Source organism: Hypomesus nipponensis, chromosome 9, assembly GCF_054491055.1.
Source record: "Hypomesus nipponensis isolate SF chromosome 9, ASM5449105v1, whole genome shotgun sequence".
NCBI classification, from domain to species: domain Eukaryota; kingdom Metazoa; phylum Chordata; class Actinopteri; order Osmeriformes; family Osmeridae; genus Hypomesus; species Hypomesus nipponensis.
The window spans coordinates 7,499,943-7,512,910 of record NC_140369.1 but is presented as its reverse complement, the minus strand read 5'-3'; the positions used below and the strand labels follow the sequence as shown (position 1 = coordinate 7,512,910).

Here is a 12,968-nt window from a genome sequence, read left to right as displayed (position 1 = left end):
AGGCAGATGAAAGGGAAATCACCCCACTGGGATGAGCTTCTTCTGGGGGTTAAGAGAGTTAGAGGCATCCTCCCTGGGTGGCTACTCCAGAATGAAGGGTCTGGTTGTGATTTGGTCTTGAAGACTGTAAGCTATGGCACTCTAGTATATATTTCCCCCAGAATGCTTTGGGTATTGTGGGGTGAGGAGGGGGTCAATGGGCTCCAGTGGACTGTGCGGCCTGAGGGGGTTGGGGTGGTGAGGGTGCATCCCTCAGGACCCTCGCCCCTCCCAAATCAAAACAAACAAACACAGCGGTCCTGTGATCTAATCTAGCCTGGCTAAACCCTCCAAACATCATCAACAGGCACCCTGGAGGGACTGGTTCCGGGTTGAAAAGTTCTTGACTCTTGAGATGTACTATAGTTTGGCTTTATCTCGTCAGCTTAATGGTACAATAAAATGTAACCCCATTCCAGCCATTTTTCAAAAAGACCATGTTTACTAGTGAAGACCCACAGAAGCAAGGCCGGGATCTTGTATTTAATAATTTACCCACAAAAGGAGGAAGAAGGTATATTGCAGCCAGCTAAATCTACATGAACAATTGGTACTTCATGGATTTACAACCACATATACCTAAAAGGGCAAACTGTAATAAATCGACCATGCCCTGCTTGGGAAAACAACTATGTCTGAATAAGATGTACAGAAGATCCTTGTCCAAAACACTTGTTTTGAAGTTTTGCCATGGTTTATACTACAGACTGAACAGCTAACAGGGATCCTGTTTCCCTAAAAGCAATACCAGGTATTTTCTCTTCCTTATAAGATTCTTGTCCAATCACGGTGCTAAATTCTGTCAGCTGACCTTCCAAAGCAGAAGAGGGTGAGATTAGACCAATCAAAGGTCACGCTGAGTTTATCACAACCATTCTAAAACTGAAACAGATGGAGCAGGCAGAAATCCCCAACATCTACTGTTGGTTTCATATCTCTAGGGCCATGTATTTTCCGACTCATAAAGGGTGGGACAATGTTAGCTTTAGTTTTAGTTAAGAATCTGGGTCATGTTGTTTTTGTAGAATAGGGTCTGTGGTGTGATGCGATTCAGGATCAGACATTAAACGTCAGCATCAATGCTGTACTAAACAGTCAGATATGTTTCTCTCAGTAGACACTGGATTACCTGCATAAAACAAAGAATTTGACAAGACAAAACACCACACACATACACCACCAATGTATCAGCTATCCAGTGGGTTGCTCTTTCCTGATAGCCCCATGGGGACCGAGAAGCGCTTTACTATTTCTCACACTGACGTTCGTCTGGGCGCACAGTTTTTTCATTTGCTTTCTATTTTTATGTTTTTGTTTGTTTCTTTTCTCTGTTATCAACCCAGTCTCTGGAATTCAACTCCCTGATTCTGATAAACATGAGGCCCCACTCAGTCTCTTTCTCTCAGTCTCTTTCTCTCAGTCTCTCTCTCTCTCTCTCTCTCTCTCTCTCTCTCTCTCTCTCTCTCTCTCTCTCTCAGTCTCTCTCTCTCTCTCTCTCTCTCTCTCTCTCTCTTCTCTCTCTCTCTCTCTCTCTCTCTCTCTCTCTCTCTCTCTCTCTCTCTCTCTTTCTCTGCCTCTTTCAATCCGTCCCTGACATGATTTTCTTTCCTAGCACCCACATCAGATGTCAAAGTGATTTAAAAGAGGCGTGACATTGAAGACACAAGACTTTCGTCATGAGGGGAAAACAAACAAACAAACAAGATAAAGGGATAGAAATATGTTCAGTCTCTTATCAGTCATGTTAATTGTTTCCGTGTGAAGGGATAAGGGAGAGAGGAACTTAAGAAAGTCCCCCTGTTCGTATGGCTTGTTCCTGACTTGGTGGTAAGCCCTCTTTTTCTAAGGTCAACACCAGGTTAAAATGTGTCACCTCCTCAGCCTGATAGGTGTCAGTTATACTACAGAGTACAGTACAGCACTACCTTACTACTCAACACTTCACGGATAGTCCCACTCTGCACACTATACCGCCACTATTCTAATTATTTATTTTGTTATAGGCCGCGGTGCACAACAGTGAAAGATAACTTTTTCATTCAATGAACAATAACACTTTAAACCACTTTTCATTTCAGCAACGTTCCAGTACTTTGAACTTGCCCAACAAAGTCCCCGAAATGTTGCACTTAAAAGTACAGAATGATGATTCAAAACTACAGGTTTATCAAAACTACACCTCACTACTGGTCCCCTTTAGACCCTGGCTCCCTGGTCAGCTCTGCAAGGTGAAGACAAGGAAGAGAGATATATGGACTGCTATAGGGGTAGAAGCCTTGGGCACGGTGCCCGCCTGGTGTGGTGTGTGGCAGATGTCAGCGCCGGTCAGGTGTATCCAAACAGCAGCACCGTCAGACAGACAGACGGGCGGGCGGGCGGGCTGGCTGGCTGGCGTCAGCGACCACACGCGTGTCACAGCACACCACACGCCAAGGGCCTGCATTCCGCCATTCCCACACGCGTGTGTACAAAGAGTGCTCAGTCCCAGCATCATGCACCAGCGGCAACAGCAATGTGAACTATTCGAGCAGGGACAAAGGTACAACAAGCAGAGGGAGTACAAGGTGGGTGGGGGTGAGACCTGGGAGGTGAGCAAGGGGTGAGGCCAGGGTTGAAGAGTCAGAACAAAGTTAGCGACAATAACGTATGGGAAACAATGTTAGAGTTGTCTAGTTGAGTGACCACAGTAATTGGGAAAGTTTCTGAAACTGTGAGAAACTGATGAAGTGTCTTTAATACACAAGGATCATTGTTGAAACCATTTTCACTTTTTGCACCTCAATCCGTATAGTACATCACAAAGCTTCCTCCAGCTTACACAGACTTAGGCTTGGTTCAGGAGTTGACATCTTATGTGACATTTTGTGGCATTAAATGTTGAAATGGGTTTGTATATGTTTTATTCACAGTTTCATCGGCATAAAACTTAAAAGGTAAGGTCAGAAAATATGTGTTCAAATACTGGAGGCCACAGAGCTGTGTGACAATATACGTCACGGATCTCTGCTGCCCTCCTCTGGTCAAACCTTGTATGACAATATTGATGCATCACATCTTTGTTGGCTGAGGTTTAGAACTGAAACAGCAACCGAAATCTTTGACAATATTGCTCCTGAGAAGCTGAACGAGGAAAAAGGCTGCAGTATATTATATTATTGAAGTTAATACTTATTGGTGTGAAATTGGATGATCATTTCTGCAGTTCAGTTCATTATCATGGAGAACAATGATACAGGACCTCTCAAACCATTGATATCACCATGCCGACATCTGGAGAAAATTAGAGAACCCACTCTAAACACACATACCTCTAAAGATCCCCTTAAGAAAAACCCTCTCAACTCATGAACTTCCGACATGACCTGTTTTAGTGCTGCAGCCACTGCTCTTTCAGCACACACCCCCCCCTGCCATTTAACCAGAGCAGTGGAAACACTGTAGCAAACAGTTAAATAAAGTGAGTGATACACATGCATGTGCATGCACACAACACGCAAATATCTTGATGAGAAACTATGCCTGTTGATGAATGTAAAACAAGATATACCAAGTACAAAAGCGCATATTCAGACAGATGGTAATACTGTTTTTAATTGTTGGTAGGCTCATAAAGAATAATTGTACATATAAAGGTTTCAATTCTGAATCAAAAAGGTAGGTGTCCGAGTCATGCAGAACCTACCGTACAGGAAGAACAAATCTCACACACACTAGCTCAGCTACATTCAAAACACTAAAGCCTGGTGTAAAGCTATTGGTGAAGGGAAGTGACCTGCCTTCTGGCTAACATAACCAGCGTGCCTGGTTATTTAAATTTTTTTCTAGTGCCAATTGCTCACACACATAACCATGCTTGTGTTAAGACTTGCCAAACCATTGCATTTTGGAGGCTATAGATTTACTAAATGCAAATACCCTGAATTGTTTGGAATATTTCCAGGTCAAATCCAATCAAGAGCACACCCCTATGGTCCATGACCAATTATTTTGACACATCCCTAATCTTATCGCACATTTTATTGTCACTTGACCTCTGTCTTCTTAATTTGCTTTCCTATATGAACATATAGTTATGAAGGAAAGTTCTTATTTCATGAAGGTATGAGCTGTTTGTGGACTACGTATATAGATGCTGCATTGATTCCTCTGGGACTGAGAGTGAGCTGGTTAATCTTAAATTGCCTTGAAGACCCCTGACACAACGTAGTCTGAGATGTCTCCATCTATGAGGCCAGTTCCGTTGTTGTGGATGAACCAGCAGGGAACTTTTTCACCCTTCTTTAGATCCCTCCTGAAGTCCCTCTGCCACCCCCTGTGGATAGAGGACAGGGAAGGGTCATTGACGTGGATATGAATGTGGGACTTTGTGTGGTAGTAGATGTTTATGCACTGATATACAGTATAATACATCTACCCTACCTTGTCACATTGAGCTCCTTTCCCTTCACCAACATGGTTGCATCTGGTTTCTCTGGGACTTCTCCTGGGCGCAGGTCCCTCACCTCAAACTGTACCCCATGATAAAACTGGCCTGTAGGGGGCACACACGGCAACATACTTTTCTGGATTTTCTGCACAAAAGTTCTTTATGCAGCAAAAGAGAGGTACCTACTAATCGGCAGTCTACTACCATCTACTAATTTAACTAAAAGTTAAAACTCTAAATGTTTGCGATTTGAAATTGGATCAGCACTGATACTCCCTCCTGTTGCAAATTAGAGGACAGGTATAGAGTACTCTATAGTACTGCACTGTGATTTGGTGTACCTAGCAGGCCATGGACCCTGGAAGAGAGAAGGTGTTCGTCCAGGGTGTAGAAGCCCAGGTAGTCCTGGTGATAGGGGTGCCCCTTCCACACCTTGTGAAGGAGGACCACAAACTTCACTGAATCTCTAATGGTGACTGTCAGACTGCGGTCTTTGGTCACCTGCAAGTCCACACTAGTGGACAGCAAGAAGAATGAATGGGAGGAGAAAAGTAGAGAGAGCTGTGTAACTAGGAATGCAGCAAGACAGCATGACTCAATTAATTCTTCATATAAAAGTATTACATCGTGATATCAGATGACAATATCGTATTGCTAGGATTTTTAAACAGGAAAATATATAAATAGCACAGCCCACACAAACGTTTCTTTGCTCCATGTGAGCTACCACAGACAGACTCACGTGGGTCCTTTGACAGTAGCGGTGTCGGACCACAGCAGCTTGGCCTGCTTGCCATCTTGAAACACAGTGATGTCCTGAGTGTTCACCTCCAGTCTCAGGCCTAGTCCCTGGTGGACTATGCCAAAACGCCCAAAATAGGTGTTGACTTTGCCATCTGGAGCCACCTTCTTATCGCCAATTGTCTGCCCGTTAACCAGAAGACCTGCAAAGCAACATGGGAAGGAAGTACTCAAACAAAAACAGTTGAAGAAAGTATGTTTTGTTAAAGACACTTTAACAGTTTCAATTGAACAGTACATGACAGTGCACATCTCAATCCAAGAACTCACCTGACTGTGGGTCCCTCACCAGATTCAAGATGGTCCCTGGTGTGTCATCGATGTTAAAGCACAGCGCATCCTCCCTCTCTGGCAGCTCAATCATAAAGTGGGGGTCTCCATCCACTGTAGGAATAACAGTAACATGTCACAGTCACAAGATTGTGATCTACATCTCATACGTTTTAGAGATCTTAGGTATTGACACTGATTCTGGAGCAGGGGTGACTTACCAAAGTATGTTGGTGATAATGCGCGGGAGCTATAACTCATCAAGCTGGGTGCAGGATAACCTAATCAAACCACCAAGGCATTTCAGGGATGACATTGCATTAAAATATATCAACATGATTTGTCCTCATCTTGGCCAAGGAATTTGGTCAAATTCAGGGATTGTTTCTTACCTCGTTGCTGTATTTTTTGTCTTTCCTCTGTCATGAAATGGAAAGATTTATCAGTACAAACACGTTTCCCCTCTAACACATCAGGTACAGCTCAGTACTCCCACTTCCACTTCAGGTATCTTACCCTCAGTCAGCTTGTCTGCAATGGAGAGGCCTACTGGCCCCTCCTCTGTCTCAGGCTTGGTGACCACCATGGAGGTGAGGGGAGTGACAAAGCTATACTGGAGAGACATCTCTAGAGCCTGGGCTGTGGCGTTGCTTTTCTCTTCTTCAGTGCCACTTCCTCTGACAGATGACACAAATATGTTTAACACCAAATCTGTACAGTACAGTATGTGGCAGTTGTTTTAAAGACCTGCCTATAATAAGATGGAGTCAGGTGGCTGAACGGTGAGGGAATCGGGCTAGTAATCTGAAGGTTGCCAGATCGATTCCCGGCCTTCCCAAATTACGTTGTGTCCTTGGGCCAGGCAATTCAAGGCACTCCTACTTGCCTCGGGGGAATGTCCCTGTACTTACTGTAAGTCACTCTGGATAAGAGCGTCTGCTAAATAACTAAATGTAAATAAGATATTTGTAACTATGGGTCTATTAAAAAGCATCCCCAGATCTCAAAGCTACTAGAGGGTCAACAGACAGACCTCTTCTCCAGCAGCTGTTGGATGGTGAGGTAGGCCCACATGCGCTCTGTGAAGTCCCCGAAGATGTACTCCTGCTCTGGATAGAGGACATCCCACTCTTGGGCACTGGCCTGACCCTGGACCTGGAAGTCGTTCTCACTCTTGAGAGACACAGAAAAAAGCAGTGGAACTAGTGGAATTGTATACAAATACTTGGCAGCCTTCCAACTGGAATTATGGGGAGATTTATACCAAAGTCCAAATTTGTATTTACCCCTTGTGCAAACACTTCCACCAGGAAATGATCAATGTCATTGTCATTCAGTCGGCCCGCCACGACAATCTCAGACCCATTGAACAGTTGGGGGAAGTGGTTTGTGGTCAGGGAGTTGACAATGTTATCAGGGTACCGCATGTCCACTGCTGAGAGTAGGGGACTAGCCACTTCATCATAGAAACCCTGACAGACACAGACAGAGAAACACACATACCGATATTAAAAGACAATTTGCACCAAAATAAGATTAATATAGACTGACATGAGCACACTGAATAGGTCTAAAATCATGACATGGTTCATAATGTTAATATTTGAAAACTAACTTGAGTTTTACCCATATTGTAAGGATTCACAGTATCACAAAAGATCCTAGAGGTTTCTGAAAGTGTGTTAAGAACAATGGAACACACCTGGAGCTGGACAGTGGCATCCGAGGCTTCGTAGATCCTCCGGGCAACTCCCTCGTTCTGCCTGGCCATCACATCCAGGAAGGAGTAGTCCACGTCGTTCCCAAAACCCAGACAGAAAAGAGACATATTCCCAGCGATAGCGTTCTTCACATTTTCCTGGATCTGTGGGATGCTGCTAACTCCTGTACACAAACACAAACATACACACAGACAGATTTGGTCATCCATACGCGCAAGAACATATTTCATATACACACACACACATAAAAAACAGATTTATTTATTGACATAATTTATGAGGAGATCCTAACTCACCTGTGTTGGGCATTCCATCAGTCAGTAAGATTATCATGGACACACTCCTATCTGGGAGCAAGTTATTCTGCTTGTCTTTGACCAACATGTCCACTGCCCTCAGAACTGCATCGTTTATGTTAGTCACTGGGAGGATTGAAGGACACAGGATCAGGGATGTTGTTTCCATGATGAGCTGACATGTTGATAGATGGGTACCTTCATTAAGTGCAACTACTGCATCAGGAAACTGGTACTCACTTCCATCATCACGTATGTTCGCAACAAATAACTTTGCGTCCATGATGTTCTGCTTTGTGGCCTTACTTAGAGTATCCCTCCATGTAGTGATTTGGTCGTCAAACACGACCAGGCCAAAGAAGTCCTCCTCATGTAGGTCACTGAGGATAGTCTGCAGTGCAGCTATTGTCTGTGTAATGTGTCACAAATAAAACTGTCAAAACACCCCTTCACTCTTCACTTGCATTCACCAACACACACATGAACACAATGACTGCATATGAACCTAATTCTAGATAAACAAAATACAAATTCTGGAAAGATTAAATTAGTTCTATAGACCTAAAAATTGGTTTGACAAAATTGGTTTGACACATGGGCAATCTTTTCCATTCAGCTTATATGTAGCATATGATACACCTTGACATACACTGATTTACTGGTCAATAACAAACCTCACCTGTGTCATTTTGGTTCCATACATGGACCCACTCCTATCGATCACAAACACCACATTTTTTGCCACTCTGGGTAAGTCCATTGGAGCAAAGAAGTGAACAAAGTACCCATTCACTATCTGCATGGGGTGTACAAAGATAGGTCATCAACATTATTACGTTACAGTATTTCCTTAGGATATATGGTAAGTTCACTCAAAGCTGAAACACTTGGAATGTGGTCAACAGACAGTATCCACAGAGCTCACCTGAATGTCTCCCAGACTTTTAGCTCGATTTACATCATATTTGATGATGAAATCTCCATCCATCATCGTGCCGTCACAGTTTGGACATGTCCTCTGTTGCTCCATTGTTGGACAGAAGGACACATGCGCCTGAAAGAGTAACACACTCACAGAACAATGTAAAATCAACGAAATACAACATGAGATAACCTTACAGATACTGGAGACCTCAATTTTAATAGAAGTTGGTTACTGTAATAACTAGTTAAATATCAGTATATGGTTGTGTGTTGTTGCTTGTTAATTGGGAAACAGCACCATTACCTTAGTGTCAGTAACAGTCTTCTCCACCAGGGGGAGCAGTTCATTAGTGATGAAGGTCCCGTAGGCGTCCAGGAAGGCAATGCCCTGGGGTTCATAGATGTCTGCTACAATCTGTCCCAGAAAGAAACACATCCACAGACAGACAAAGTTGAACACATAAATGAACACCTGCAGGCCATTCAGTTCATATACTGTCAAATTGAGCAAGTTGCTAAATGATGACTTGAAAACCCCCTCTTTCAGCAAACCAAAGACATAGAAACCACTTTTGCATTTGGGCATAAAATAAGACAAGAATAGCAAGGTTGATAGACCTCAAAGTTGTGGACCAGTTGTTTTGGTTTGACCCGGGTTAAGATCTCATACTGGCCATGACGACGTTGAAGCATCTCCTCATAAGTCAGAGTGAATGTGACATTACTGTTGGATGCAATGTTCACAGATACAGAGAACTTCTCCATCTTTCTTCCTGATGCCCTACAACAGAGAAACACAGTGTTACTCTAATCTCTTCATAGAAAAGTTTAACATGGATGATTCCTTATAGTTCAATGAACTGTTTCGTGATTGGCCTGCTTCACTCACTTGACCAGGCCTGCAGTCTGCCCTGATGAAATAGCTTTCTCATACTGCTTCTTGGCTTTTTCCTTCTCTTTCACCTCACCCACATAAGTCTGACTTTCAATCTCCCTGAGAACAAACAACACAGTCATATAACCAAACACACACACACACAGATTGACTGGGAAGCGGGGGGGAGACTAACATGCTGAAGTTAGTAATGAAGGCGGTCTTGGGCAGGTCCACTTCGAAAAAGATTTCCTGTGAAGCGTTGGCCTTGTTCATGGCACTGGTGGTCATGACTGTGTGGGCGAAGCGAGAGGTCACCTTACAGTCCACCTTCACACTATACACCTCCACCTGTCCTCCAGAGACCAAGAGAGGGGTTAGGAATTCTGTTTATTATTGTATTCTGCATAAAGTATTGCACTGATGTAAATATTTTTGCCAAGGCAAATGGCTCCAGCTTTGCTCACGGTCTCAACATGACCTGAGTGGGTCTAGTTGGACAGTGTGGCTGATTCAGTACAAGGTTACATTTACATGTATTCATTTAGCAGATGCTTTTATCCAAAGCCACTTCCAAGAGCGACCTTTACAAAGTGCATAGGTCACTGATAATAACAACTAGATAGCCCCAAAACATAGCGGGTAGCAAAACATGAAGCACACATTGTGATGGTTGAATGAGTTAACTTCATCAACAACCAATATTTGCTGTTATTGCTAAATACAACCCAGATGATTCAAAGTACTGCCTTACCCCCTCATTGCTGGTACTCCTTTTCTGCAAAGGGATAAAAAAAATTGAGTTCACTGAGCCGTCACTTTTTGTATGCCAATGTTGTGAAGCAATTTCATGGAGCGCACCAAAATGTTTTCAAAAAAACATTTAATCTACTGCGAGCAGGAAGTACATATATTTAACAGATTTGACTGTTCAAAATACATCAAATGTTTAAAAAAGTAAGTCTGATGATCAGCAGAAACTATGTATGTATATAAAGAAAACCTATAATACCTTGAGCAGCCTTGTACCACCACCAGAGTTCTGAAAATATAAAAATATGGGTGAACTTAGAGGAATTTGATGTTTATTAATTCATTCATCAGATTAAGGCACACCTCATAAACCAACTCAAAATGTATAGAAATCCTTGGACACTATGATAAATCTACTAAAGTTGCACAGCTAAATGTCACTTTATTATTGACAATAACAGTCAACAAAATATCAGCCACAATCACAACCAGAAACATAAAGTGTTATTATTATTATGGACAGATAATGGTAGGAGTCACCTGTGTGGTGATGGAATCCCGGGAGATGATCAGAGCTCCATTGGATGAAATGGGACCAAAGTGAGAGACACAGCTCCACAGCAGCAGCACGCTCCACACTCCAGACATGACTGAACTGCAGCTCAACACTGACTTCATTCCCCAGACAACCTTCCAACTCAACCCTTCCCTCCCACCCCACTATTGACCCATTCTTTGCATGTGTTTGTGTGTGTTTGTACAGTAAATCATTACTTTCTACACCATCCACATACTCCCTTTACTTCACTCCAGTCCTGACTTCATGTCTCCTCCACTCTAACAAACCCTGCATTAGAAGTTGTTGCTTTAATTATCGATATTTAAAATAGTATCAGTCTAAAAAACATCCGAAACGTTGTATTTCGGAACTGGTCAATGGAATACCTTTAAAGTTCTTGCAGCAGAGATTCATGTTGCTGGTAGTGGACATTCATTGTGCCCGGTTTCATATCACATTGCTACACCGCAGCATCCAAACCTTAGTACTGCGATCACTTATTTAAACATCACCCCTCCCCCCTCGGCTTGAAGCAACGGCGCATTTACGGTTAGGTTCCCGTGTCTTCCGGTCGTTTTTATTCTATTAACTCCTGTCAACATTTACAAAACTATCTCCCCCAATAATTTTTGTTTGATTCTCGAACCTGGCTCGTACTACTTGCTTTTTCATAGAATAATTTTTCCTGATTTTTGCTAAGTTTGAAACCAATCCGAAATGGGTAAACTAGCACCCCATTTATTTGCCTACGTGCACCTCCAGTCATCCTCTGTGAAACTCCTGAAGTTTGTGGACGACACCACCCTCATTAGGCTCATCTCTGGTGGAGACGAGTCTGATTATAGGTGGGAAGCAGACAACCTGGTGACCTGGTGCAGCCAGAACAACCTAGAGCTCAATGCTCTCAAGACACTGGACATGGTTGTGGACTTCAGGAAGAACACCGCCCCACTCACCCCCATCACCCTGTGTGACTCCCCGGTCAACACTGTGGAGTCCTTCCGCTTCCTGGGCACTATCCTCTCTCAGGACCTCAAATAGGAACTGAACATTAGCTCCCTCACCAAGAAAGCACAACAGAGGATGTACTTCCTTCGGCAGCTGAAAAAATTCAACTTGCCAAAGACAATGATGGTGCACTTCTACACAGCCATCATTGAGTCCATCCTCACCTCCTCCATCTCCACCTGGCACGCTGCTGCCACTGCCAAGGACAAGAGCAGGCTGCAGCGTATCATCCGTACTGCAGAGAAGGTGATTGGCTGCAATCTGCCTTCCCTCAAGGATCTGCACACCTCGGGTTCCCTGAGACGAGCGAAGAAGATTGTGGCGGACTACTCCCACCCTGGACACTCCCTGTTTCAGTCACTCCCCTCCGGCAGGAGGTTACGGTCCATCAGGACCAAAACCTCACGCCACACAGTTTCTTCCCTTCCGCTGTTGGCCTCCTCAACAAGGCTTAGAGCTCACACTGACTGAATGTCTTAAAAACGATTTACATTTTGCACTACATTCAACTCCTGTAATATTTGTATTTTATATTGTATTTTATATTGTAAATTGGCAACTTATATTTTATTTTAATTGTCTTAGTATTGCTAGTTTAAGTATCCTTAGTATAGTTAGACCATATTTAAATTTAAGATTACTATATGTTTATTATGAACCTCCCTGCCAAAGCAAATTCCTTGTCTGTGCTAACATTCATGGCGAATAAATCCATTTCTGATTCTTTGAAATTTGAGCGAGTGCAGGTCGCCCGTGAGACCGCCTCGTCTTTTAGGTGGCAGCCATGCTAGAAAGCGTCATAGTAGTATTTTTTGTAGCTAATTTTATAGTTCAATTTTACACGAAAAAACTGAAAGAGGGAAATGTTATGAAGATATGACTATTGTGAAAACAGCTAAATGGTGAGATTTAATATAGATTGCTGTAAAAACGTTGATTTGTTTGCTACGTGATAGCCTGTCAGCCTCCATTGACGATTGCGTCAGCAACAACAGTGTTGTCAACAGTCAACTGTTGATCTGCGTCTGGTGAGTATTTTCTTAATTTCGTACCAGGGTCAATTCTACATCTAAATGGACAGCAGTGTTTTAAAGATATGGCGATTGCGAAGACAGCCAGCGGGTCAGCATAGTTTGTTATTTGTGTAAAACTTGGAATTTGAGTGAGACTGCGTCTTGTTTTGACGTTAGCCACAGAGTCACTGACAGCTCGCCCACTGGCAGTGTACAGTAGTAGGCTACAGTACTGTCTTCAATGCCACAGCTATAGCTAAACTTATATTGTCTTATTACACTGC

At 43.1% G+C, this 12,968-nt stretch overlaps 1 protein-coding gene across 1 annotated transcript; it reads right to left on the bottom strand.

Moving 5' to 3' along the window:
• Nucleotides 1-3,612: 3,612 nt before the first annotated feature.
• LOC146272582 (inter-alpha-trypsin inhibitor heavy chain H3-like) lies at nt 3,613-10,789 on the bottom strand. Its single transcript, XM_084705765.1, has 22 exons — nt 10,645-10,789; nt 10,364-10,393; nt 10,106-10,129; nt 9,548-9,702; nt 9,367-9,471; nt 9,096-9,258; nt 8,782-8,892; nt 8,479-8,607; nt 8,233-8,349; nt 7,794-7,962; nt 7,554-7,679; nt 7,239-7,420; nt 6,823-7,008; nt 6,570-6,709; nt 6,053-6,213; nt 5,929-5,955; nt 5,758-5,817; nt 5,537-5,650; nt 5,208-5,409; nt 4,807-4,979; nt 4,459-4,570; nt 3,613-4,351 (listed from the first exon to the last, which is right to left on the bottom strand). The coding sequence occupies exons 1-22, from the start codon at nt 10,780-10,782 to the stop codon at nt 4,213-4,215; spliced, it is 2,763 nt and encodes a 920-aa protein (XP_084561891.1). The 5' UTR covers nt 10,783-10,789; the 3' UTR covers nt 3,613-4,212.
• Nucleotides 10,790-12,968: the final 2,179 nt, after the last annotated feature.

Coding starts and splice junctions, on each gene's coding strand:
- LOC146272582 (XM_084705765.1), bottom strand. CDS start 10,782: ATGAAGTCAGTGTTGAGCTGCAGTTCAGTCATGTCTGGAGTGTGGAGC. Junction 10,130..10,363: donor GTGGTACAAGGCTGCTCAAG/GTATTATAGGTT, acceptor ATCCCTTTGCAG/AAAAGGAGTACCAGCAATGA. Junction 8,350..8,478: donor AAAGTCTGGGAGACATTCAG/GTGAGCTCTGTG, acceptor CACCCCATGCAG/ATAGTGAATGGGTACTTTGT.